General features: G+C 40.9%; 1 protein-coding gene across 1 annotated transcript in view; it reads left to right on the top strand.

The window, feature by feature from the left end:
* Positions 1–26,317, top strand: part of LOC117043806 (A-kinase anchor protein 6-like) — a 200,981-nt gene that overhangs the window by 161,817 nt on the left and 12,847 nt on the right. Inside the window, exons 12-13 of the mRNA XM_033143891.1 lie at positions 2,309–2,533; positions 12,062–12,277. Coding sequence (XP_032999782.1) covers positions 2,309–2,533; positions 12,062–12,277 — 441 coding nt within the window. The remainder of the gene's footprint in view (positions 1–2,308; positions 2,534–12,061; positions 12,278–26,317) is intronic.

Here is a 26,317-nt window from a genome sequence, read left to right as displayed (position 1 = left end):
CAACACACTGTTTACACAATGCTTTAGAATAGATGAGTATCTGTTGATTTAATTCAGTGTGTGTTTCAAAGCTTATTTTAAGGCTGTAAATTATCAACACACTTAGTCCACAGTCATCCCACTGACTTGAACGGAGCTAATCCTAACCCTGCCATCCTTTAAAGATGTATTGATTAATGCAGCCAGATAAGAATCAGCCTCCTTGGCAGACGTAGGTCCTGTTCCAAAGTAATTGCTCACACAGCCCCAACACGTTAACAGTCATAACCTCTTCCCTCTGTAGGCAAAACAAAACAAAGGAAAACTGACCCTTTACCTCATATTCCAGCTATTATCTAAGCTAGCTCCAAGTCAAGATAAAGGCAAGCAATTTTATCTGCAAAATAAATAACAAATTTATTACAGTAAGCAAAGGGAAAAAATTAGTCCATCAGGTGCATAAAATCTGCACCAGACTTCGCTTACTCACAACACACACACACACACACACACACACACACACAAATCTGTGCCAGACTCTGCTTTGCATAGGCAATTACAGCAAAGATGAAAGTTTTATTTTGTAACATCATTGTCTTGACACAACTGTTTTAAAATGATCCAGCCCACACTTAGCCAGCTTTGGCACAAGGTGAGTGCCAGCTGCATTCTACTTTGCTACACTCCCATGTCCTCCATCTCAATGTCCTCATAAACCAGGGGATCTGTGTCTAGTATGAGGAGATACCTGCAAAATACTATGACTTGTATCCAATGTGGGGCTAAGTAAGCATTCCGTTAGCGCAAGGATTTCCACTTGTACGACAAGACTTCCCCCTTCTCCCCCAACCTTCAGGAGCAGATATGAGGAGGGCACAAATTGTGTCCAGGAGGAGGAAGGCCCTGCTGTCCAAGTGAGAATCATGGCATTAATGAAACAGTTGCTTAGGGCTGTGTTGGCAACAAACCTACATTCATATGAGAATGCAATTGTACCTTGGAAGTCGAACGGAATCTGTTCCAGAAGTCCATTCGACTTCCAAAACATTCAGAAACCAAATCACAGCTTCTGATTGGCTGCAGGAAGCTCCTGCAGCCAATCAGAACCTGCAGAAGTCCCGTCAGACGTTTAGGTTCCGAAAGAACGTTTGCAAACCAGAACAATCACTTCTGGGTTTGCGGCGTTTGGGAGCCAAAACGTCCAAGTTCCAGGGCGTTCAACAACCAAGGTACGACTGCAATAGCATTTCACCTCAATCCAAACTTGCTAGTAACTACCAAAGATTCCAATGATTCTATATGTGCAGCACTAAGCTACACATTATACTGCAGCTATATATAATATTAATCCAATGGCAATTTCTCAGTTCCAAAGTGCCCTACAGAAGGAAAGGACTCCTCTCCTAAAAATTCCTTCTCCCACCTGCTCATATCCCCACAAATTCCATCAAACTCAGATTAATGCCGAGTGAACCTAGTGAATTCATCGTCACTAAACAATTTGGAATGTCTTGTTTATATGTGCCGCTAAGAAAATATTGGTTTACAACAGTTCAGTTCCAACCATGTCTACTCAGAAATAAATCCTATTGAATTCAATAGTCTTAGTCCCAGGGGGGTTAGCATTGCAGTCTTAGATACAAAATGCTTTTGCAGGGACAGCACTTGTGTGTTTTCCCAATTTTTGCCTGTTGTTCCCTAGTGCTGCAGCCACCTACAGCACATCCCACACCACTTTGGAAGGTCTTCCAGCCCTTGGGAGTGGCTGTTCAGGGGTGACAGGGATCTGCAGTGGGAAGGAGAAAGCAGGAATTCTATGCTGAGCCAAGCCAAAGAATCTTTCTTACGATCTGCCAGACAAATCCAAATGAAGTATTTTGTCATGTATTAAGAAAACAGAGCATGGGTTGCAATGACCATTTGACCACACATATGCACCCTACATGGTGCAGAATTCTTGCTAAAACTTAGTCAGGCTAATATTCCTGACCAAACTACCTTTGAGTGAGAGTACTCATCCCATGTTAATTTACTTATCTCTATGGACTCATACAACTGGAGGTTATATATGTTAGCTAAGGGGTTGCCTGTGTCCACCCAGAATAAGTAAGATGCTTAAGCTACAATTCCATACCTGTTTTCTTGCAAGCACCACTAATCTCCAAAGGACTTGCTTTTGAGTAGACAGGCATAGGATTGCACTGTAAATGACATATAAAAGCAATTATAATATTGGTTATATGGAGTTAATGATATAGATGGTCAGGTATCAGGTGTGTATGCTTTGGAACGTAAGATTAATCTACGGTTTCTTTCTCTGTTGCATTAGAAAACCCTCGGAGAGAAGATGCAAGACACAATGGTAGGACACAGTGGGCTAGGTGCACGTGACCTGCTTTCGCCTGAAAGTGGAAGCCTGGTAAGGCAGCTGGAGGTCAGGATCAAAGAGCTGAAAGGGTGGCTGAGAGATACCGAGCTTTTTATCTTCAATTCCTGTCTGAGGCAAGAAAGCGAAGGAACAATGAATGCTGAGAAACAACTGCAATACTTTAAGGTAATAAAACACAAACAACAACAACAACACAGCATTGATACAAGGGCTGCTTTTTTAGAGTAAACTAAAATATTAAGCATGTGTATGTATGAAGCATGTGTGCCATGCATGCATTTCTTTCCATTTTTAGCCATGTTGGTCTGTGCTGCAGCAAAAACAACAAAGAATTTTGTGGCACTGTAAAGACTTCCGGCACATTTGTATGGAGTTGCTGCTTTTTTTCAATCGTAGAACTTAATTTTATGGATAAATCTTTCTGTACATAAGCATTTACAAGGATCGGAATAATTCCAGTCTTACGTCTTAACTCCTTATAACTGTCTCATTGTATTCATTGCTGAATTCCATATACAACATCCAGCTTAATGAAGACTCATTGTGTGATTTTAGGAACTAAAGTAATGAATTACTGTTGCATAAGTTTAGCATACATAAGAGGGAAATGGGAGAGGGAGCAAGCAGCTCTGTGTTCCTATGCTTTCTGTTATGGCAGCACCTTTGCTCTAATATTTTAATACAGTCATGTCCTCTTTTTGAGCTGTCAGATCTTGCAAGCAAGCGCTGTGAGATGTCCCTTTGCGATATGAGTCGAGTTGCCCCCGTTAACTGTTGCAGCGCAGATGATGCTTCCTATACCATAGTCCAGGCATGTCCAACAGGTAGATCATGATCTACCGGTAGATCACTGGATGTCTGCGGTAGATCACTGGCTTCCCCCAAAGAAGCTGAACAACTGTGGCTCCCCTAAAAAAAATTCAACATTTTACATCCTCCTGAAAAAAACTCAACAACTTTGACCCGAAGCCCCCCAAAATGGGCCTTCCTCCTTCCTAAAAAAAAGCTCAACAACAACTTTGACCTGAACCCCAAAAATGGGTAGATCACTGCCACTTTTTTAACTCTGTGAGTAGATCACAGTGTCTTGGGAGTCAATATGCCAGTGTGGATAGAGTTACAGTAGTCAATCTGCATCTTGAATACAACTGTGGATGATACCCAACATTAGTCATACTCAGAGTAGAACTATTGACATCAATTAAGTCTGCTAATTTCAGTGGGTGTACTCTGAGTATGACTTGGATCATATCCCCCAGTATGCCTTGACTTCAAAGAAGGTGACTGAAGTGGAATTTAACTTCATCTGTGGCACATTCACATAACCACTTTTTCAGACAAATGCATGAACACACACTCTGTTTTAAATCACACAAATCTAATTTTTCAGTACACTCAGATATGAATCACTTTAAGGGGGGACTCATAACTTGTCGCATAATATTCATTTATCTTGCCATCTGAATGTTGGATGCCTTGCTTTGCTAGGTTGACTCTTTGGGCTTTTGTGGGGTTTGGTGAATAGGATGATGGGAGGAAGGACGCTAGTTCTGATCTTCACTGACTGGGACCAGCATCAGTGAAGGACCACTTATCTCCACAGTTATAAACTTATGAAACTCTAAGAGCTACTCAGTGACCAATTTGGTTTTCAGTGGCCTCCTGAATTATAAAAGAATTGGTGCCTCCCTTACTTATCAGAAATCATTCCACAATAGGGATGCAAGCACTGACAAGGCTTTCTCCCTTGTTGTCAGACACATAATTTCATCTGGTGGATGAAATGCACATCTTAGACTTAAAGAAGGTTGATTGTTGTTGTTTATTGCCCACCCTTCATGCTGAAGTCCCAGGGTGAGTTACAATAATGTAAAATACAACATTAAAAACAGTTTTTAAAACTTAACAAGTACAATAAAAATGCAACAGGAAAATATAGGTGCATGCATGACTGTCACTCTTGCATATTTGTCTATGGTTTCCCAGACTTCCTTCTTCACTAACATGTAGCATTTGAAGTGGCCCGGAGACAATGAATCACAGCTGGCTGACCACCCAACTGCAAAAGCATCCCTGCACATTTATTTTTAGACCTAATTGTCCCTATAGTCTAACCATATAAACAGATCCAAAGTAAGCAATAAACTAATAAAACAGGATGCAGCAATAATAAACCATATGCTATAAAGTTTAATCATAAAAAATTATCACTAAAAGTTTTATCTTTTAGCACTAGCAACAAGAATCAGTACACATCACAAATAGTTTATATGAGCGTGCAGTGCATGCAAAAAAAAAATTCTTCTGGATCACTTGTCCTGGCTGAGCATAGAAAACTTGGTTTTACAATGATTCTGGTACTTCCTGGACAAGCGTTTTCAGACCATAGTGTGGGAAGGGAAGGGCATCTCTCATGGCCACTAGCTTATGGGAAACCACAAGAGTTCATATCCCCCCCTCCCCGCCATGATTTTTAATATCAACATGGAATCATAAGGAAATTCATCTGGAGATTTGGACTGCAGCATCATTGGTATTTTGATGACACCTGACTCTACCCTGCTGAGGGCATCTGGTACCATTGAGCAGGCAGATTGAACATCAACACACACACAGTTGGAGGGTAGCAGTGAAGGCAGGAGATGCCTCATCCAGCACCATATGTGGTTGTGTTAAATGCTCCTGTTAGTGGTACAGGCTGCTGAGAACAATGGGAATGACGAACCAGTCAACAGTTGCATGTTTGTTTATAGATGAAGATCACATCCTGCCATCTCCAAAAGGTTTCAGGTAAGGGAAAGGGTCACTGATCTCTACACAGTAATAGCCTGCAGTTCCTTTGACTGGAGGCTCCTTTCTCTAGCCCTCATGAAAAAGTAGAAACTGTTTAGTGATCTCCATTCTCTTATTTCCAGTTGACTCCCAGAATCAGGGAATCTTGATAACATGCCTGGTGAGTCCAGCTCTCCAACAATATCATCAAAGCAAGGCAAGGCGTTTATGGTCACTTAGAATCATGCACAAATATTTCAAATAAAATTCACTTTACTCTGAATCAAGAAAATTCAAGCATTTCAAATTTTGAAATTACTTATTATAGCAATTGTGTCAATGTGAGATTGCTTTAAACCATGGGGTTTGAAGATGACAGTTTGTTAAGTAGTCTAGTCACTAGGCAAGCCATTTGTCTGTATTGTCCTGTCATGTGGTGAGGGGAACATAATTTTATTTTATTTTTTTATTTAACAAGTTTTATAGACTGTTTAATCAGAAAAACATCATAAAACAATAAAAAGTATTCATAAGAACATATTGATAGAGTCAAAATTTAAAAACAAGAAGACACAAATTTTAAAATAGATAAAATCAACAGTTTTAAAGCAAATGTACATAATGAAATTACATGTCTTGGTAGGCTTGCTTAAACAAAAAAGTTTTTGCAGACATCAAAAACAGTACAATGAAGGTGCCTACCTAATATTAATTTTATTTTTTAAAAATAACTCTGGAGAAAACTGGAATGTTACACCTGGTAGAACAATACCTACAATTTGCTTATCAAGTAGTAAGATGGATCTAAATAGGGTTTTTTTAAATCCCTTACCCCAATACTTTCCCATTTTCCTAAAATCTTCCTGTATCTGCCAGCTAGTTTTGACTTGGGATAGCAGAAGCTTTAAAATAATGGCTATGTTTTAAGAGATTATTGCCAAACCCACATTTTTTATTCCGGGGAGACACTGTGATAGATGCCAGCATTTCAGTAATGATATAAGCAATCTGTAACCTATTATAATTTCCTTTCAGAATAACTTAATTTTCATATTGTTTTATATGACTGGAATTTTAATAGTGTTTTTAATTTAGGAAAAGAAGTATACTATGCATTACTAATTACACAGGAACAGGGATTAAATAGCAGCACCCTGAACTACATTTTTAAAAGAACAAACATTTTAAAAAGTACTTAACCCAGCATAAGGAGTGGCACCAAGAAATTAAAAAATGTCATGCTTAGATAATCATAGCTTTATAGACAAAAAACATGTAAAGAGGCATAAATCCTGCGCTTATTATTTAACTTATTTATTATACTGTACTGCTGGAGTCAAGCTGGAATAAATACAGGTGCTACTCACTGGCTAGCAATGCGAGAAATTTAATTGTTTTCAAGTAATTTAAAGATAATGTATTTGTATGTATATTTCAAAGCCCATAATTTGACAGGAGTAGTTATGCCAAAGTCACTCAGGGTGCATACCAATGAGTCAAGCAGAATTTCCTAAACAATCAAAACATACTTAAAAGACATTTGTTTGATGGCACTTGTATTTTTCACATGTAAGTAGAGTGAAAAGGAAAATAAGTTCTTTATTAGAAGTGTGGATATTTTTAATAATAAATGTCACATGCCATTTCCAAACTTGTCAGTGAGATGCCACACTCTTAAAAAGGAATCTTGGCAAGGGAGATGCTCACTGCAGCAATTGGGTGGATAATAGTATAAAGGGTATTGTTTTTAAATGAAGGGAACCACTGCCCTATTTTGAAAGAACTCATAATCTATTTTAAACTGTCATTCTATGTTTCTGACTTGCAATTAGATGATATTTCCAAAATGTCAGTCTGAGATTTTCCTTCGACCGTCACCCTAATAAAATCTGACGGCAAGTGTATTATATCCAAACTCCCCCCACCGATAATTAGCATCAAAGATCCTCACTAAGGTTAATCAGGAAAGTTGTACAAAGGGTTTCCAATGAATGGCCATGAAGGCAGCAGTATGCCTTTAAAATAAAAAAAACACCTTGTAATATAGGCAAGATGGATGACAATCAGGAGACAAATGTATGAGCAAAGCTGTTTGGAGAGAATAGTTTTGTAGTGTATGATGTATGTTACGCAAATGAGCTTATTAGGACTCTCATCTATTTTATTATTGGTGCCCAATTTAATAGAGGCATTTAAAAAACAATATTTCTGCCTGACTCCTCGGAAGGAAGAAGATACATTGATATAATTGAAAGCAAATGATTGCATGTTGTGCCATTTAATCATGTCATTTTTCAGTGGCTGTTTTTTGCACTTCACTGCATGCTTATAGAATATTTAGCTTTATATAGATTAGGCTCCACTACCAGAAACTGAGCTCAGCGATTATTTTAGGCAACATTTTCTTTTAAGTTTGGAATCAGTCAAAAAACAAAACAAAAAAAAACCAGCCAGATTTGTCAGTGTTTTCTTTAGAAGATTATAAACCATCATTCACTTCTAGTATGTGGTATTTGGTTGTATTGTTGTTGTTGTTAGAGATAACTTATTGTTAGTTGTTCTTTTCAAGACTCTAATGGAAAACTTTATTTTTTCATCATTTACAGAGTGCATCTACAATAATTTTAATACATGCGGCTCACCAAGCCATCAGGAAGAATTAGAAACATGCTCAAAAATCTTATGGAAAGCTTTCATTAACAGTCAATTTTATAGATGTAGATGTTATCAAGATAACTGGTCATAAAAGAACATGGAATTAGTATGGAGCCTATACACCCCAGCTTTCTAACTGCACTGTCCAATCTCCTAAGAAATCGTTTCTAGACTTCGTACAGGGACCAACATATTAAAGACTATGAAACAGCCTTCGGCTGCAGTCATATACAAATTGACCTCTATATCTGATCTTCTAATGTCCGGGTGAGAAAGCAACTTTTTGACTCAGGCATATCTCTACCTCTCCAGTGTCTGTTTCTGAAAAGACTCACAGTAGAAGCTGATGATGGGCAGCATTGGTTGGTTGGAACCAGTGCTTTTTTTCTAAAATAAAAAAAATGTTTAGGGGTACTCTCATTTTCCTACTCATATTGAAATACTGCCCCTCAATGAGGCCAAACTTACATTCACAAAATGTTTAGGGGTATGTGTACCCCACGTACAGGGCCGGCGCATCCATTTAGGCAAACTAGGCAATTGCCTAGGGCGCCAAAATGGAGGGGGCGCTGGCCAGGCTTGGGCGGGACGGGCTGGCAGCAGCTTCTCCGCTTTAGCGGAGAGGTGCTGCTTGCCCCCTACACCCCCCTGCTCCCGCTAAAGCAGGCTTTGGCAGGGGCGGGGGGCGGGGCGGGGGTGGGCTACAGCGGAGAAACTACTGCTTGCCTCTCCACCCCCACCTCCCGCTAAAGCAGGCTTTGGCGGGGGGGCAGGGGGCGCCAGAAGGTGGTTCGCCTAGGGCGCAAGAAACCCTAGCATCGGTTCTGCCCACATACCCCAGAAAAAAGCACTGGTTGGAACCATTTATAAACCACTTCCCCACAATCCCCTCAAGCAGCTTTGTTACAGGTCAGGAGGTCCCAATCTCAATAAGGCTTTAGCGACACTTCAGTTCTGAAGTGAACACAGCCCTGTGCAAGGCAGAAAAATTAGGAAGAATGGGGCAGCCTTGCATGTGTTGATTGGGGAGCTTGTAAGTATCACCAATGTTTCATTGGCTGAAGCAACATTTGATTTGCTAGTATGCAAATTTGTGATGTAAAATGCTAGCAGGGTTTGTGAATGAGGAAGTTGCATTCACTTCTAGCTTTGATATTACATTTGTGTTCCCGGAGAATTTTTAGCAATACACTTCTGGAAAGTAAATACGGGCAGGTTTAAGGAACATTAAAATATGCATTCCAGCTATAAATTGAATAATAAAGTTTGTGGGTATATTTTGGCATAAATAGTGGTTTTGAAATTTGTCATTCAACTTACTTAAAATTCAGAGATATTAAGGGGAGAGTGTTCCCTCATTCCAGAAATAATGGGATTTTGGCTATTATACGACTAAGGCAATTGAAACAGTTATAGGACACATTTTATTAATAAGTAGAACATCTGTATAAAATGTCCACCTGCTGATAAACAGTGCAGTGTTACTTTACAATGAAATGCACTTAATCATTTTAAGACATCTTCTAATGACGTCTTATTGGGATTAACATTTTGAACACAAATACTTTTAGGCATTAAAACACCCATTTTAAATGAGATTGCATTGTCTTGTTTACCCTTGTTCATTAATAAGCAATCTGTTAACTGCTAGAACACTCAAATTGTGGAAGTGCAAGCTGATTAGTAAGCAATTCAGCTATATTATGGATATAATCATATTTTTTGTTGAAGACTTTCAGTTTAACAATCAATTTCCCCTTTACCCAAAGGCATAAAAAGGAATGTATACATATAGATATTAGACATTAACACCATTGTTTTACTTTAGGAATTCAGCTTTGCACTGGTTAGGAAACAGAAAACTTTCAGAGGGAGAACTACTTTTCATATGCAGAAAATGTATTTAAGTGCAATCTTACTATTATTTTTAAACAATGGCAATATTTAGCGTTCCCTCTTGGAAACAGCAGTGTTAGTTAGGAGGTTGCACCCAAATAAGTCCATGTTTTTTTCAGTTACCAGCATCTCTAAACAGCTCAGATATTTTTCACAAGGCTTTTCTTATTAACTGTAATTCCCTACCTCCATCCTGCTGCTACCAAATTTTCCCTAAAAGGAAACCTAAAATGCTAGGGTGATAGCTTAGATTTTCTCATGGGGTTATGTACTTTCATCTGTAGCATCCTGCAGAGAGAAACAGATGTTTTCACGGTGCACAATTTAAATTGCCTAGCAAGCTCCTGAATGTGAAGAAGTCTTCTGTGCTCTAATATGGTAGAAGATACTAGATCCACAGCAACTCAGTGAAGGAAACACAGTGTGTGGGAGCAGGGGAGGGGGGTTGGCTGAAGAATACATCTTCCTAGACACTTGTGGTGGCATTTCCCCCTTGGTGTCTCTCTTCAAAAAGCACTTAACACACTGTAATGTCGACTGCAGATTTGCACAGAACAGCACAGAAACAAAGGAAGCTATAGGGCAGACAGATCAAAATAAAGAGAACTCGCTACTCGTCATAATGGCTATGTTCTACCTCCACTGTTGGAGGTGATATGCCTCTGCAGGTATGCCTCTGCTGGGGGGTCACAAGTGGGGCAAACACCGCTGAACTAAGGTCCTCCTTTTGGACTTTCCATAAACATCTGGCTGGTCACTGTGAGAACAGGATTGTCATGTCCCAAAACAAAATAAAACAAAATGCAACTTGCAAGTAAGAAAGAGATCTTTGTTCAGGCTCAGCAGCAAGCATAAGGTCCAAAAATCAAGATTCCAAAGTACATGAGTAGGCCAAGAGGTTCATATTTTAAATGGAAGCTACAAAAATGTTCCAACAGTTAGCAGGAAGGACCTCCCACCTCCATCCCTGGTTGCCACCCTTCCAGCCCTCCACCAGCTTCTCTATCGTCTTCATCTTGAGCTGCCAAATCATGCCAGATCCTGATGGAGCCAAAGGGCCCATGACACTGATGATGAACTAGTTGGCATTTTGGATTGTTCCAGCAGGGCTCTTCTTGTGTTCTTTTTTACAACAGAGGGACACGGGTGTGTGAAAACTGCAAGAAAGAAAAAAATGTTTCCTTGGTTGAATTACAAGTTGAAATGCCTCTGTTATCCCACATCTTTCCGGTGCAATCAACTTCAAAATATTTAAATCTATAACATATGGAACTGTTCAAAAGTTTTGCTGGCCCGTTATACCAAAATTCAGAGAGTCGTGGAAGTGCTGAAATCATACCTTTATTAGAACCTACAAACACTCAGACCAAGGAAGAGTTGCATGTAACTCAAAAGCTGGTACCCTGCCTTGTGAACCTTGGTTGATCTAAGAAGGCCCATGTTTTGCCAACCCTTTGTCTTTTATATATGGCAGTGTTTCAATATTCCTATATGTTTGCAGTGTTAATTTTAAAAAGGTGTCTTGGTAAATTCTACTGATAGTTTCTAAATTCAGTACTATATGTGTTTCATATGGAGAGGACTTATCAGGGGTGGGGAAAGACCATTTTGCCTGGGGCCTCAAGTTCAAAAGGGACCTCAGATTTTTATTTTATTCTTAGACACTTGTATTTTTGGCATTCGATAAGTTTGACAACTTGCCTTTTGGAAAGGAGGAAGGGAAGAAGTGCTGGGGCTTCCTCTTGGCTTGCTTTGCTGTCTGCTAGTCTGCTTGGTCATGGATGGGCTTTGGAAACGTGTGTGGGTGTGTGTGTGGTGTTGTGTGTAGTGGTGGTGGTGGTAGTGGTGGAGGAGGAGGAGAGGAGGGGGAATATACATTTGCTGTTGCATTTGTTTTGCTGTCTTTTCCTGCTCTGGCATTGGCTGCAGTGTTAACTTCTCTTTGTAGGGAAGGCTAAATCTGGGCTGTCGCACATTGTGAGAAACTGGGAGATGAGAGGGATGAATAGTTCTCTCCTGTTGTTTGTTTGTTTGTTGTTTGTTTTTGTTTGGGGAATTGGGGAAGTGTTGGGGCTCTTGACTGCCTCCCTGGTTTGTTCATGGAGGGGCTTTTGGGGGAGGGGATATAATAAATAAGCAGTACAAATACAAATATGAATTTGAATTCTCATGCGCTGTGGAGCACCTGAATGAAGTTCATGAACTGGTGCTCCATGGACCACAGTTTTGGAACCCCTGCTATAAGGTATGGTGTTGCATAATATCCTTAAAGCAGCAGCAACAACACTGGACTCTGCAAGTGACTGCTGAATTCTTATATTTTTCTTATACTACAAAGTGCATTGATACTGACCATTCTTCTGTCCACAGTCTCTCTGTTGCGAAATTAAGCAGAGACGCCGAGGCGTGGGCTCAGTGTTGCGTTTGTGCCAGCACCTCCTTAATGACCAGGATACCTGTAATCTGAACGCAGATCACCAGTCAATGCAGCTGATAATTGTGAATCTTGAAAGGAGGTGGGAAGCCATCGTCATGCAAGCTGTCCAGTGGCAAACTAGACTGCAGAAGAAGTTGGCAAAGCATTCAGTAAGTGAAACCTACCTGGTGTTCCTTCCCTTCAAATGCATTCATGTGGGGCATTTTCCCAGCACCTTAAAACCTTTCTTCTTCCTCTTGATATCTTCACTGAAGGTGCAACAGCTAGCCAAATAATTAGGCTTCTGAACCTTTCTCCCCAAACATATAATGATCCTGTCAATGGAATCAACTGATTAATGGGCTGTGAACACGTTGCACAAACTCGAGTTCTGTTTTTAAACACATAGATTCTGATCCTTTTAAGGCACTGAATGGATTTTGTGGAATTGAATAAATGGCAGATAAGGGTAGTCAATGATTTTCTGGATTAGACCAAAAATGTGTATTGTTGTTTGTAATATGATACACTTTCAATCATTTGTCTAGGTTCTCTATAAAGCAGCCCCTGCACTTATTCTGAAAATCCCGTTTGTCCAGCACTAGTCTGCATCTATGTGCTTTAGCCATCAATTCCACCTTATTGCCAAACAGAGTTAGAGAGCATGGAATAAATACTATGGAAATAAGTGTTTGTACGGGTTCAAAGTATTAAGTTGGAATTGTTCTACATGTAATCTACTTCAGCCTGTCCTGAGACAAGCGATCCAATATTTAAAGCATCCTCAATAGATGCTCGTTCTTCCTTGAAGACATGTGGAATCTGACATCGCTTGCAATGGACAGGTTGAAAAGTGTCTCGCTTTTAACAGCGTTTTCTAAAGCAGCTCATGGCATAAATAGAACACAACAGGGGCAGCTGTGTGTTGGTGCCTTTGTTCGGACCCCCATCCCTCTATTAGAGCCTAATCGGGACCTTCCTTCTGGTCCTTTCTTTACAGGGTAGTGGTGCAGAGACTGCCCAGCTGATACATAAGCTTTATTCCTCTAAAATAGCAGCAACTGGCAAAAAGCTGTATTGTTTTGTTGTGTTGTGCTCTCACTTTTCACCTTCTGGTGCCGACTGTTCTCTTTTGCCTGAAGCAGAGGCAAGCGGCAACTGTGAAAAAGCTCTGCAGGCTGCTGAACACACGTGTAAGAGCGCCACTGCAGCCGGAGCTACTCTCATCTTTGCCATGCGAGCTGCTGCTTCTGGGTTTAGCTGCAGTTCCTCTAAATAAGTTGCTACGTGCTAATTAAAGGCTAGTGCTGCTCTTGCAGCAGGAGTGAAGTAGTCTTGTGGCTCTATTTGGATAGGAATCGATTGGGAGGTGAAGTAGGGGGAGTGTAAAAGCACTGTGGTTTTCTTGATGTCAGGATGCCAGAGAACTTCACAAGCTCCACACTGCTTTGTTCCCACTTTTGCCTGGGGTAACCTAGACTTCTTTGCTGGACTGAATTACATTTTACCTGGTAGGGAATGCAACTGGTGAGAAATGGCAGCCATTAACAACTCTCCATATAGGTTTTATTTTTCGTTTTGGGGAGGCCTCTTGCTACGAACATAGGCATTCCGTATGAAAACAGGGCTAGTTTCCAAATCTACCAGTTTCTTAGATGATAAAAAGAGTTATTAGAATCAGGATGCTGTAGTTGGAACTGAATTAGTCTCTCTTGCATTCTTTTTCTCTCCCTCCCTCCCTCCCTCCCCCCCCCCCGCCCTCTCCCAATTCCAAGCTGGCATACTACAGCATTTCCTTTCATTCAGTTCCTGTGTAGTCATTTCTTGGGCTGATCCCAAGATTGCTTTCTCTGCTTTGCCTATCTCTCTGCACTTGATGGTGTGCCAGTCTTGGCACATGAATGGTATCCCCGGGAAACAAGTATATAGTTTTTTTATTTGAGGTTGTCCACAATATACTGTAATATATGAAAACAAATGGGATGTTTTTACATCTCTGATGGCATCAGACTCGGTGTTGGCAAGAGTCATTGACAGTGCAAATGCTGGCCTGGTTGATTAGATGTGTTACGGAAGTTCAGGAGTTGCTTCCATCTTCTGTTCTTTTAATGCATCTATAAACATTTTCCTTTGACCATTTTCCTTTTCATGGTCCCCAATGGCAACCTATTATTATTATTGCTCGGGGGTTTGTTGAAATTATTTGTAAAGAGCTTGGAGACACACACACACACACACACACACACACACACACACACATATTTGTAGCTTTTTAAAAGAATTTTTTGCTGCCTTTTAAAATATCTTTTTACAATATCCACAGTTTTCCCCAAAACATAAAGTTTCTCTAGGACTGATAGCAGAAGACGGTTTGTTTCTCGTATTGTCAGTGTATGTCAATATGAAAGTCGGCATTGAATTGCTGTGGTTTTTCTTTAAAATTCTAGAACAACCCCCAATACACTTTCCCTATCCAGTCATGTGTCGATTCTATTTGCATAAAGTTTATTTCATTTAATTCATTCATTTGATTAAGTGAAAAGGATTTGTGAATAATTCAGACAGCCTATGAAATGGAATTCCAGGAGTGGTTTAACAAACAATCCTTCTTCCCAGGGAACTCTGGGAACTGTAGCTCAGAGAGGGAAATAGGGCTCACGTTACAGCTATCAGCACCCTAAACAAACTAAAGTTCCCAGAATTCATTGGGGAAAGCCATGGCGAGGAAGTTGTATAATAGTGCTTTAAATGTATGGCGTGGAAGTGGTTTTGGTGTAATATTCTCCTAGTAGCCGCTCTACCCAAATTCTGTCCCAGCAGAAGTGTCCATACCCTTTTCAAAGGTGGCCCTGTTTAGCACTTGTTATAGTCATCCAGTTTCGATGTAGCCATAGTATCAATTGCTGTATTCTTCCCTAGGAACAGAAGCAGTTGGTTAACCAACCTAAGCTAGTAAAAATACACTCATGGTCACACAGCTGCCAACAAAATGATTGACAGTCCGTCCACAGTGCCACTTGTCCCTCAACTAGGAAGCACAGGTCCAAGCAATTTTCCACTTGATCAATGCTTTCTAGACGCAGGTCTGAGGGGTTTCCCCTTGTCCCGCTCCTTTCCCAGGAAAAACCTTCTCCTTGTAGAAGCTGCTCATATAAGCAGAATTGCCAGGGCAACAAATGAGGGTTTAGGCAAAACAGCTCTTCCAAAAGAGAGACTGTTGTTTTCAATTCATTATCTGTGATTTCACTGTCCTTGCCTTTAAATCTGTCACATATAAGAGGCCACTATTCTTTTTTCTTTCCTACACAACTGAAGAAGCTGTTAGTTGCCACATTTTGAGTTGGTATCATTTAGGTTTGGGATGCCTGCCTGATTGAAGTCTGTTCCTGGCTCTCTGCAATATTTCTGACTTAGATTATTCATGTGGATTTGAGAAATGCTTCCTTTCCATCATGCAAATTTTCCTCTGCTGCCGAACGCTTCTGTAAGTACACTGTACTATGTGTCCAGCTCAATTCCCATGTGCATTGGCTTTGAAAGTATGCTGTACATCCAGCCACATAATTGAAAATAATAAGGCCACAATAAATGGGATGGCCTTAGGGTATAACACCCAAGGGATTCAATTGGTGTCACTCTGCATCAATGTCCATGCATCATGGTAATTGAGGTAACCAATTACCACATTTTAATTAGAGTTGTAAGAACTTGGAAAAATCTGCAGTGGTGAGACAGCTCACTTTAAAAAAAAAACCACACCAAGCATTTGCTTTCCAGAAGCCTTTTTCTTGGATGCTTATTCTTAGGAGTCAAAGAGGTTGCTGAAAGTACCATTTCAGAGGAGGTTGGGAAAAAATCCAGATTCTTTATAATGAATGAAAAGCAAACCTGGAAACAAAAATGTGCTAAAATGCTGCATTCCTGCTAAGCTGATATCCTCATCCACTTCTTCTTTTGTGCTTCCCTGACACTTTTAGGAAAAGAAAACAGTTGTTCATAAAGTTGGCCCTAAATGAAGTGTCCTTGTTCTCTGCCTTTCCCATCAATAGCATGATGCTCATTACACATGTTGAAAAATCACCTATAGAAGAATGATGCACAAGCTATCACGTTGTTGTTTTGATACACATCACCACTCAATACTAACAGCACTTGGCATCTGAAATGCCTAATTGCGAACTAAATAATTGTTTTGTGAGGCAAGACAAAAGGCAAAAGAAGTAGCATAAGAATTTACTATAGACCTCATTCTGCAAGCTGGTGTGAAAATCAGGAAAGAAAACACAGTCAGCATCCTGTGAAAATTACTTGCTCCATTTATGTTCCATTAATACCAGATACTTGATATAAGCCTCCCACGAGCATGTGTGTCCACAGGATTTTTTTCAGGGAGGGGCACGGAGAACACTTTAAATATGAGAGAGGGGTTTCTTCCTAACCTCAGAACCCTGTTTTGCCCACAGTAGAGTCGATCCACAAGTAGAAACTTTTTTTCTATTAACTGATATCTCATTCTGGATCAGAATGATTGTCTATAAATGTTTTGAATTCTTTTCATTTACCTTCTTGGGACCTTCTTTTAAGCCTTTGACTACTGCTGCTACTTCTACAATGACTACTATTCCACATTTTAAGTATATTTTGTTGGCATTTGTCTGTCTTGGGAGACAATGGAAGAGTGCACCTTTGAGGCGAAGTCAAACCATTGGAGAGTTACAGCGCCTGCTATGGCTGTAGAGACCGATATGAGACAGACATGTTTTGTTGCAGGTGGGGCAGATGAAGGTGTCCATTTATCCTGATGCAGACGTACCAGTGTCACCAATTACCTGTTAATATTAACTGGATTTAAAATGCTGAATTATCCCATTGGTATAACCGTTACATTCATTTGTATGGAGAAATAGTACAAGATGTTACATTTTTAAATAAGCAGGAAGATAAAATGATTCAATTTATATATCTATATATACACACACAATACTAAATTAACAGCACAGTTCCCACCAATCTACTCAGAACTAAGTCCTATTGAATTCTAATGGATTTACTCCTAGATAAGTGGGGTTAGGATTTCAGCCTAAATAACAATGACATTTCTCTATAATGCTGACAATGATTGTCTATAAATGAGACTTCAGTGCATTTATTTAGACTGTAGGAGTCTCTGTTTTTGTAGTCTATTGTTTGTTAATACTTGAGAGAGTCCATTAGATAGCAATGCCTGCATAAAAGGTCATAGGTTCTAAATTCAGTTTAACTGTTTTGAATTACAGTTTTGAATGTCTCTGATTTTGAATTTTGCTAGAAAAAATGCTACCCTCCCCACACATTTGCTTTGGAGTGAGTTCTATTGATCTCAGTGGTATAACTTCACTTTTGATTTTAATCTGTGCCAAGGGGTATGCTCACAGTATGTTATAAACATAAACAACAACAATTGAGGATACTTTGAAGCTCTTACTTCTGAAAGCAGATACCAGTGTACTAAAACATGAGTAAATGGTTCCTGTATTTTCACTTCCATTGCCTAGTATAGCAGGACATCTTAGCATCTAGCTAAGTTTGCATCAAGTAACACTTGGAATTATTGTGACATTATAATATGCCAAACACAGTCCAGCATATGTTAGCTATTTTGATATTTATTTTTCCTTTGCACTTTAGCATTTGTCTGTGGAAAAAAATACACTTTTGAGAGAGGATGCCTAAATAAGAGTTGTGTATTGTTGCCTAAGTGTGTGTGTGTGTGTGGGTGTGTGTGTAATTAGATGGATGGACTGACCTAAGCATATACACAAAACATCTACAGCGTACCTGTTTCCCCATATATATTTTAAATGTACTATGTGTTCTATATATAGTTCACAGTAAATGTTCACTCCAGAGAAAGGTAAATTGATGGTTATGTAGAATTTTTCATTTTTCTATTTCTATACGCATTTGTATCATCACAGGAGCTCTAATCCATATTCAGGTCTCCATATTTGGTGTGCAGTATATGTAAATTACCTAGCCAGCTGCCTTAGCAGGTGTTTGTTTTATTCTATTTCTTTTGGCACTGTGTGCACCTGAACCTCTGCCAAAAAAAAAAAAAATCCTGGCTGCTTCAGGGAACACTGTTCTGGAGAAGGGAAGTTTTGAAAGGAAACAGCACATCACAAATGAAACTACACAGTTTGAAAGCATCAAAATCAAACCAAACTTTCTGTTCCTGGAAATATTGGTGTTTACAATGTAAAAAAATGATGTGTTTGTTATAATATAATGAGGACACTGAATCTCTTTAGAAGGCTCTGTTTGCACTGACTCTGTAAACAAAGATGCTCCACTGAGAGCCTGCTACATTTGGCAGTTGGCTGCAACGAATGAAAGATGAACATGGGAAGTTTAAGGGAAATAATTTCAACACGGCATATTCATTTCTCCGAATGTGTGGCATTTGAATGTGTTTGGACTTGGACAGCTGTGGAGCTTAAGTGTTAAAAAAAATGGCATTAATGATGCATCCAGCTCTCTCTCTCTGCCTTATGCTGGCAGAGTCCTCCTTCCAGTCTTCCGTCTGACACTTCCTCTTTTATCCAGCAGCTAATTTCCCCTCTTTTGTGAGGAGTAACTGTTTTACCACTACTGCTTACCCAGGCAAGCCTCCTCATTGTTTCATGCTTAATTATCTTCTTGAGCTTCACATTCTCAAGGAAGAGGAAAGAGGCTTGGGCCTCCCATGACTCTAATGAAAGCTCAGTTTTATAGATGCACTGTGTGAATAATGCAGTGTCTGATCTAGCAACATAATAAATGAGTTCCTAAAGTTTATGGAGTCATCGCTTATGCAGTCAGTTTACTCAGCAACGTTGAAAGATGCTGAATTTTTGCAGTTCAAAATTATTATTAGTAGTAGTGTTATTATTACTATGGGGGGGGGAGCTGTAATTCATCATGGAACTAGGAGCCATGAACATATCCCCAGAATGCTACAGATTGTACAAAATACATCACATTTAGTGCACACACAGACCTGATACACTTAGATAATGGGAAATTGTATCAATGCCATTAATACTGATATTGTCTCCCCTGTTGCTATTAGCTATTAGTGCCTCATTTGCTGTAGGACATATTGTACCTCATAGGTCGTGTGTGTGTGTGTGTTTCACTACAATTATAGAATTGGGGGGGGGGGTTGTAGTACTGGAACTGCTGTGCAATTTTGGTCATTTCTATGACCAAAATCACCTGCTTGCAAGCAGAGGAATGTATTCAAGCCCAGGCTCTTGATGTTCGTCAGTTTTCTTTCATAAGTAGTGTTAGCTCCTGGCCCCTATATTTTGCAGTTCCACACTTAGAGCACACTTAGAGCAATTGCAAGATGGAAGGCAGCCTTAAAAAAATAATACAAGCAGTTTCTACAAGCAATATGGCAAGCACCTGAAACAAGCAATATGGCTCTGCCTTCAGGCTTACAAGGTAATTAAGATAACATAGAAAAGGAAAGAGGAGAAGAACTATGATAACTGGCCTCAGAATACTATCTTAGTCATACAAATGACCCTCTTTTGTTCCGCCAAAGAGATTGGGGTACATAAGCAGGCTCCTTTGTAGATATTGCTTTTTTTCTTTTTGTTTTTTTCTAAAACAAACTTCTATCCTGCCCTTTGTCACAATACCCAGGGTGGGTGCAACAAATAAATACATAAAACTGCTGACCCTTTACCCCATGTGGCAAGCAGTGTCTCTGGAGCTTCTGAGGGATGAACCTTCCAGGACTACCCAGGTTGGCAATTGGCTCCTGCGAGCCGAAAGGTGCATAAGAGGACTTCCTACCTCAGCGGAACTTTGCTTGAGCAACAAGGCCTGTGTGTAGGCTATTGCTGGTTGGTGCTGACTCTTGACTTGTTCTCGAATCTGCCTTCTAGTTTTCCCTCTGCCCTGGATTGCTTCTTAGTTGTGATTCTTGGTTTTTTCCCCCCTCCAGTTCTGCCTTCTGGTTGCCCCCTAATTTGGATTGCTCTTTAGTCCGTACTTTAGCTCCTGAATCGCTTCAGACTGCTGTCTATGGAACAGCTCTGGCATGTCCTGAGTGAATGATATTGCCCACAGAGACAGGGGAGGGTAACATTTGCTGATCTCCTGCTGCAGCCCTCAACACCAAATTCTGCCTGTGAGTTGAGGAGCTAGAGAGGAAGGGTGAATTGGCAAAGGTCATCTCCCTTCCAACAGTAACAGCCTGTCCACGGAAAGCAAAGTCTGAATCCATCCCAGTGTGAGGAGGATATTTACGTGTTGCATTGCTGTTGATAGGATACACATTTGAATAGGATATACCCCCTTCACATTCTTGAACAACTGGCCATGCATAAATGTGTTTTTAAGGCACATCTAGCTATCTTGTTTGGTGGTGGTTGTTTTTTGTTGTTGCTTTTTCTTCCTGTGAATATCCTTTCTTGTACTTGTTTGGAAGGGGGAATGCATATATTGCACCTGAAGCAATGTTGAGACCAAAATGACATTGAAGCTTGAACACACAAACACATACATACCTGTCATGTAACCCCTTGACAGATGAAAAGCAAACTATAGAGCAGCAAAAGCAACTTCCAATAAAATGTGCTGTGTTTCCAGATGTTATCAACACAAATAAATCCCCTCTTCCTGTATGATTTGACGCGTAAACCAGTGATTGTCACTTAAATTGATTTAAAATGTGATAGAACAAAAAGTAACCACTGTTTTACACAGTCCTTCCTTTTTTGAAGTCAGAGTGTTAACAGTGCTTAAGACCCAGTACTTACTTAAATGGGTACGCCCCACGCAATTTGTGGAAACTGTGAAATTTTCTTTGAATTGTTTAAGTGACCAAAATTTTAAACAGGACACCCATGTGTGTTTTTTCTGCAGTAAGTATTTTTGAAAGTTCCTTCCCTTCCCTTGAACATTTGCAAGGGGCTTTAAAGGTTAACCAGATGAGTCTCTGGCATGGGCTAGGATCCAAAAAGGATAGTAGATGGATAAATTGATTTTGTCATCGCGCCACATAATTCCCAGTGCAGACCTTTATGCTTGGAGCCCTGGAATGAATCATTCTGGTGACAAACTGTTTCTTGCAAGAAATTACTAGTTGGAATCAGAGAAGCATGAGCAGAGTTCTTTTCATGCAAAAAGGGTTTTCTACCCATACCTTTCTTGTACAGCTCCATGTGCCCCTGAAAAGTCAGTTTACAGCAGTATCAAACAAATTCTGTAATCCAACAGGAAGCTTCCTGTTCTTCCATTTTAGCCAAATGTGAGTTGCTGCATTTTAGCCAAATGGGGGTTACGATCAGCGGTGTAGCTAGCCGCTCGGGTGCCCAGTGCGGCGCATGCGTCCTGCAGCTGGGGGTGGGGCGAACCACCCATGGGGGCGGGGCGTACTGCGTGGAGCCTGCCACCTCCCCCTCAGCTGGAGGGCAGCTGAGGGAGAGGCGGTGGGCAGACACAAGCCCCACACTGCAGAGCCTGCAGGCGCCCAAGCCACCACGTCACTCCCAGGAGAGACGCGTGCCTCGGGCACGCTGCAGGCCCTGCAGTAAGTGCCAGCCCCCACAGTGTGGCGCCCAGTGCCAGCTGTATTTCGTTACATTTGTTGACTGAACTAAAAAGTTTCATGAGCCCAATATTATTATTATATATTATATATTATATTATATATTATATATTATATTATATATCATACTTTTGTCATTTTGTCACCCTCCCCCTCAGTGATGACACCTGGGGCGGACCGCACCCCCTTCCTCCACCACTGGTTACAATACTACAAATGGTGTTTTGATGTCCCAGATTTTCTCTTGATTCACGTGAAAGAAATATAAGTTGAAAATTAAGCTGCCTTTGCTTTTTCAACTGTGGATATTGGGGATGTTGAGGAGTGGGGGAGGGGCAATCAATGGAATAGGGAACCCAGCTAATGGCCCATCAAATTCTTTCCAAATAGACAAGGAAATGGGATTTTCTCTTCCTTGAGGTTGCATATTGAACATCACAACATTCCCAGTTGCTGCTCAAATGCCATTTTATATTTGTGTTTCTTATTATAGGATGTGCCTCAATGCAATGGGTTAAGGATCACTATTACCAGTAGTTGCACAAAATCAGATCCTTTACTGAGACTACATGGGTTGTGGACACCCTGCTTGGTCGATGATACTGTCCAACCATGTTTACAGACATCTGACCCTAGCATTCTTAATTTATGTTTCACAAGGATGCGGGTATAGTTTAGTGGTGGAACACATACTTAGGATGAAAAAACCCCAAAACTTAATCCCTGGACTAGGAAAGACTCCTGTCTGAAACCCAGCTAGTATAGTACAGACAACACTGAACCTAGACAGACCACTGTGCTGTCTTAAAGCTCAATACAAGGTTGGAGCCATGCTTTGTCAAGAGCTCAAAAGGCTAATTATTTACAATAAGAAAATGGATTTAGAAAAAAAAATGTAGAACATATACCTCGTCGTATCTCACAGCATAAAAATGACTCCTCTACTTCCCTCTAAAGCTAGAGTAATTTCCATCACATTTTCTACCAACAAATGCTAGTAAGGGCTATGAACAAGTGAAGAAACTAATGTAAGGAATGAATTATAGTTGTGGATACCTGCATTCATTAATTTTTTTAAAAAATATTGTGTGTCTGACTCTAGGATCTTTATTTTCTTTAAAGAAAAGTAAACACAGCATTGCTAATTAGCTTCTGCTTTAACTTTAATTACAGTAAGTATATGAATCTAATTGCTCTTGCCTCTAGAGAGCCATAGTAAAGCGCCGTATTATACACATTGTGGACCCAAAAATGTTGCAGCATGAATGTCCTTTTACGATTGCTGCTTATTAATGATGAGATGTAGGTGTTGTGCAAAGAGGATAGCTCTCTGTTTGGCTGCAACACAAGGAGACCCATTTAGAACAACAACATGAGGGCTGCTGAGGTGAAACGGGCACTGTAAACATGATTACTCCCTCAGAAGAAGTAACTGGCATGCTGGCATTTTTCGAAAGACAAAATCATTTTTGTTTTTCATTGTGGTTCATACATTCTTAGAAGTGGGGGATGGCTTCTTTCATTCATTTTGCTTCATTTCCACAACGGTTTATCCAGTCTTTCAGAGCTGACAACTAATATAAGCGAAAGAGAAGGTAGTTGCTCCAATCACCAAAACTCGTTGTTAATTGTCCTCACCCTGTAAAAGCATATGAGGTGCATATGCTACAGGTCTGTTCTGTCAAGACATAAAAGCATCTTTATTGGAATATTACATGAAGAGGGAGTTTTTACCTATTCCTTGTCCCACCTGCAACCTGCCACACCATTCTGGAAGCCCCTGCTTTGCTCGACACTATGGAGAAAATTTTCAGCCGGTTGCAGAAGGAGGAGAACATTTCTTTCAGCAGATCCTGGGATCTACAACCCAGTGGGTGGTGTTCAACTAATGTTTACTCAGGGTAGATCTACTGAAATTAATTATTTTACCATGTAAAACTCTGAGCAATTAAGTGACAAAAAGTAAGTTTTGAAATAAGTGATCCCACAATCAAAATAAATGAGTTGAGGTTATGTCATTGTTTCTGTTCTGCTGTGGAATCTGCATGATGTACAGAATAAATGAAGCAGGCAAAAGCTGATTTACAGCAGCAATGTTATCTTCCTTGCCGGAAAGTGACAAGCATTTTATATTTAAGAAGCGGGTGGGTTCTGCAGGTTCACAAAATTATGGAGTCTGTAGCTAGTTTTCTGTCCCTTCAAATCTTAAGGAAGACATTAGTTACTCTTGGTATGCACTTTGAAATATGGAGAAAACTTCAGTGATGTCTCTGTATGCATGGAAGTTTTATGTAGAAAGTTTAAGAACTTATCGCCCTTCGGAGCTTTGCTTCACTAAACCATAGAATTCCAGTATCCCAGAATTAGAAGACACCTCATGTCATGCAGTCAAATAGGCAAAGGTCAAATAGGCAAATTGGATAGGAGCAATTTCCCATCTTTTCTATTGCATTGCACCACATTCTTTGAAAAGCCCACCCCCACCCCAGGAATGCCTATCTTCTTTTCTTTCACAGTTGAATATACGTCTAAAAAAAGAGGGGAAGGGTTCATCAGATTAGCTTTAAATGTTGTATACATAAAACCAGCAATTTCATAGGAAGGCTACAATTTTCCCCCTACTGTCTTGCTTCATTATTCAGCAGTTTCCCAGAGCAATGTCAGCATAGGCAATATATGAAATTAATGTAGTATTTGATTAGACGACTGATGGATTGCTTTTACAACTAAAGTCTTTCACATTCATTAGTCATACTAACCAGTCATTAATACTGCTTTTATCAGCAAGCAAACAAATGGAAATTCAAATAAAAATTCAGCAGAGTTGGGTATATTCTATACAAAGGAGCTGTTGTGATTCGAGGACCCTACTCCCGCATGTCAGAAATAAAACACAGTGACGCATGATTTTAAGTTAATGGAGGAAAAAAGGCCACAACTTTATTGGTTACAGCGTGTGAGTGGTATTGGCTTAGGCATTGGGTTGAACAGACTAAAAGTTGACTCCCCCCGCAGAGCGTGGAGTCACTCAAGGGTTAACCGCCCATGAGGTGGAGCTTGTTGATGCAAGATACAACTGGAAGCTCCACCCCCTGAAGTCACCGGAGGTCGTGCCATGGCCCCTAGCCACCAACAGGGCATTGGACAGGATCCACGACCGCCGGATTCCTTTACGGAATACCCAAACTTTAGGAGGGTTAGGCGATGGCCCGAACCTATGCCCTCCGATACCACACTAAACCCAATGCCTAACCGCCAATCTAACATAGTTGTGACAATTTGCTACGAGGTAGGCGAAAAAACCAATGAGGCTGTGCCAATTTGCCACTTGGCCAAAATTCCTACCAGGACCCTTGTACAAACAAGGCGACCAACCGCAGTCCATAGCAATGTCCTATCCAAGGAACAACCTAAGGGAGGGTGGGCGGGTGATCCGGCGGTGAAGCGACGCAGAATGGCGGAGAGGTGCCGCCACGGCTGCCCAGGTGCAGCAAATCCCCGCCCCCAAGTCAGCCCTATTGGCTGACTGCTAGGGGCGCGGCGCGGCGGCGGGGCTAGGTAGGGCAGGGGCGAAACGCCCCCGCCTCAATGCTGGAGCCGGCTCCAGCTCACAACCCCTCCCCTCGCTAAGGAGGAGAGGCTTTGTGATTCGAGGACCCTACTCCCGCATGTCAGAAATAAAACACAGTGACGCATGATTTTAAGTTAATGGAGGAAAAAAGGCCACAACTTTATTGGTTACAGCGTGTGAGTGGTATTGGCTTAGGCATTGGGTTGAACAGACTAAAAGTTGACTCCCCCCGCAGAGCGTGGAGTCACTCAAGGGTTAACCGCCCATGAGGTGGAGCTTGTTGATGCAAGATACAACTGGAAGCTCCACCCCCTGAAGTCACCGGAGGTCGTGCCATGGCCCCTAGCCACCAACAGGGCATTGGACAGGATCCACGACCGCCGGATTCCTTTACGGAATACCCAAACTTTAGGAGGGTTAGGCGATGGCCCGAACCTATGCCCTCCGATACCACACTAAACCCAATGCCTAACCGCCACCCGAGCCAAAGGGGCTCGCCGCCAAATACCCTCACAGCTGCAACCAATTCTGAAGATCTTTGGTAATATCAGTCAACCAGATGTCATTTCCCATATCAGAGAGGTGGACGCCATCCTTCCGGAAAAGAGCAACATTGCCATACTTGATGTTGGCATGCTCAATCACACGGCCATTTTGAAAACGCAACTTGCGCGCAATAACTCGATTCAACAGCTTTCTGGACTTATCCACTGCTACAGGAGAACGGCTTCCCCACCAGACTCTTCTCTTCAGAAGTGAGGACCAGCCCACAGTAGTATCGGGGAAAGAAAGCGCTAATTCATCCAAGTCCTTTTTAATGTGTAAGGTTAAGTCCAAACTCTTCCTAGTTGCCAAATCGTTTTCGCCTAGTTGAATTATCATGATGTCTGGGGGGCCAACGGAAGCTGCTGCATTCTTGACCAAAGGCATTAACTCTTCCCAACGCATGCCGCGCCTAGAAAACCAGGAGACCTGCACGTTGTTAGGCAGGCCCAAATTAGTACCAATGCCAGAAGCTATTGCGCGAATTCTGGCCCAATGGACAATGCTGTGCCC

This window comes from Lacerta agilis, chromosome 1 (genome assembly GCF_009819535.1).
Source record: "Lacerta agilis isolate rLacAgi1 chromosome 1, rLacAgi1.pri, whole genome shotgun sequence".
NCBI lineage: Eukaryota > Metazoa > Chordata > Lepidosauria > Squamata > Lacertidae > Lacerta > Lacerta agilis.
Note: the sequence above shows the minus strand (reverse complement) of the source record. Positions and strands in the feature narration are given on the sequence as shown.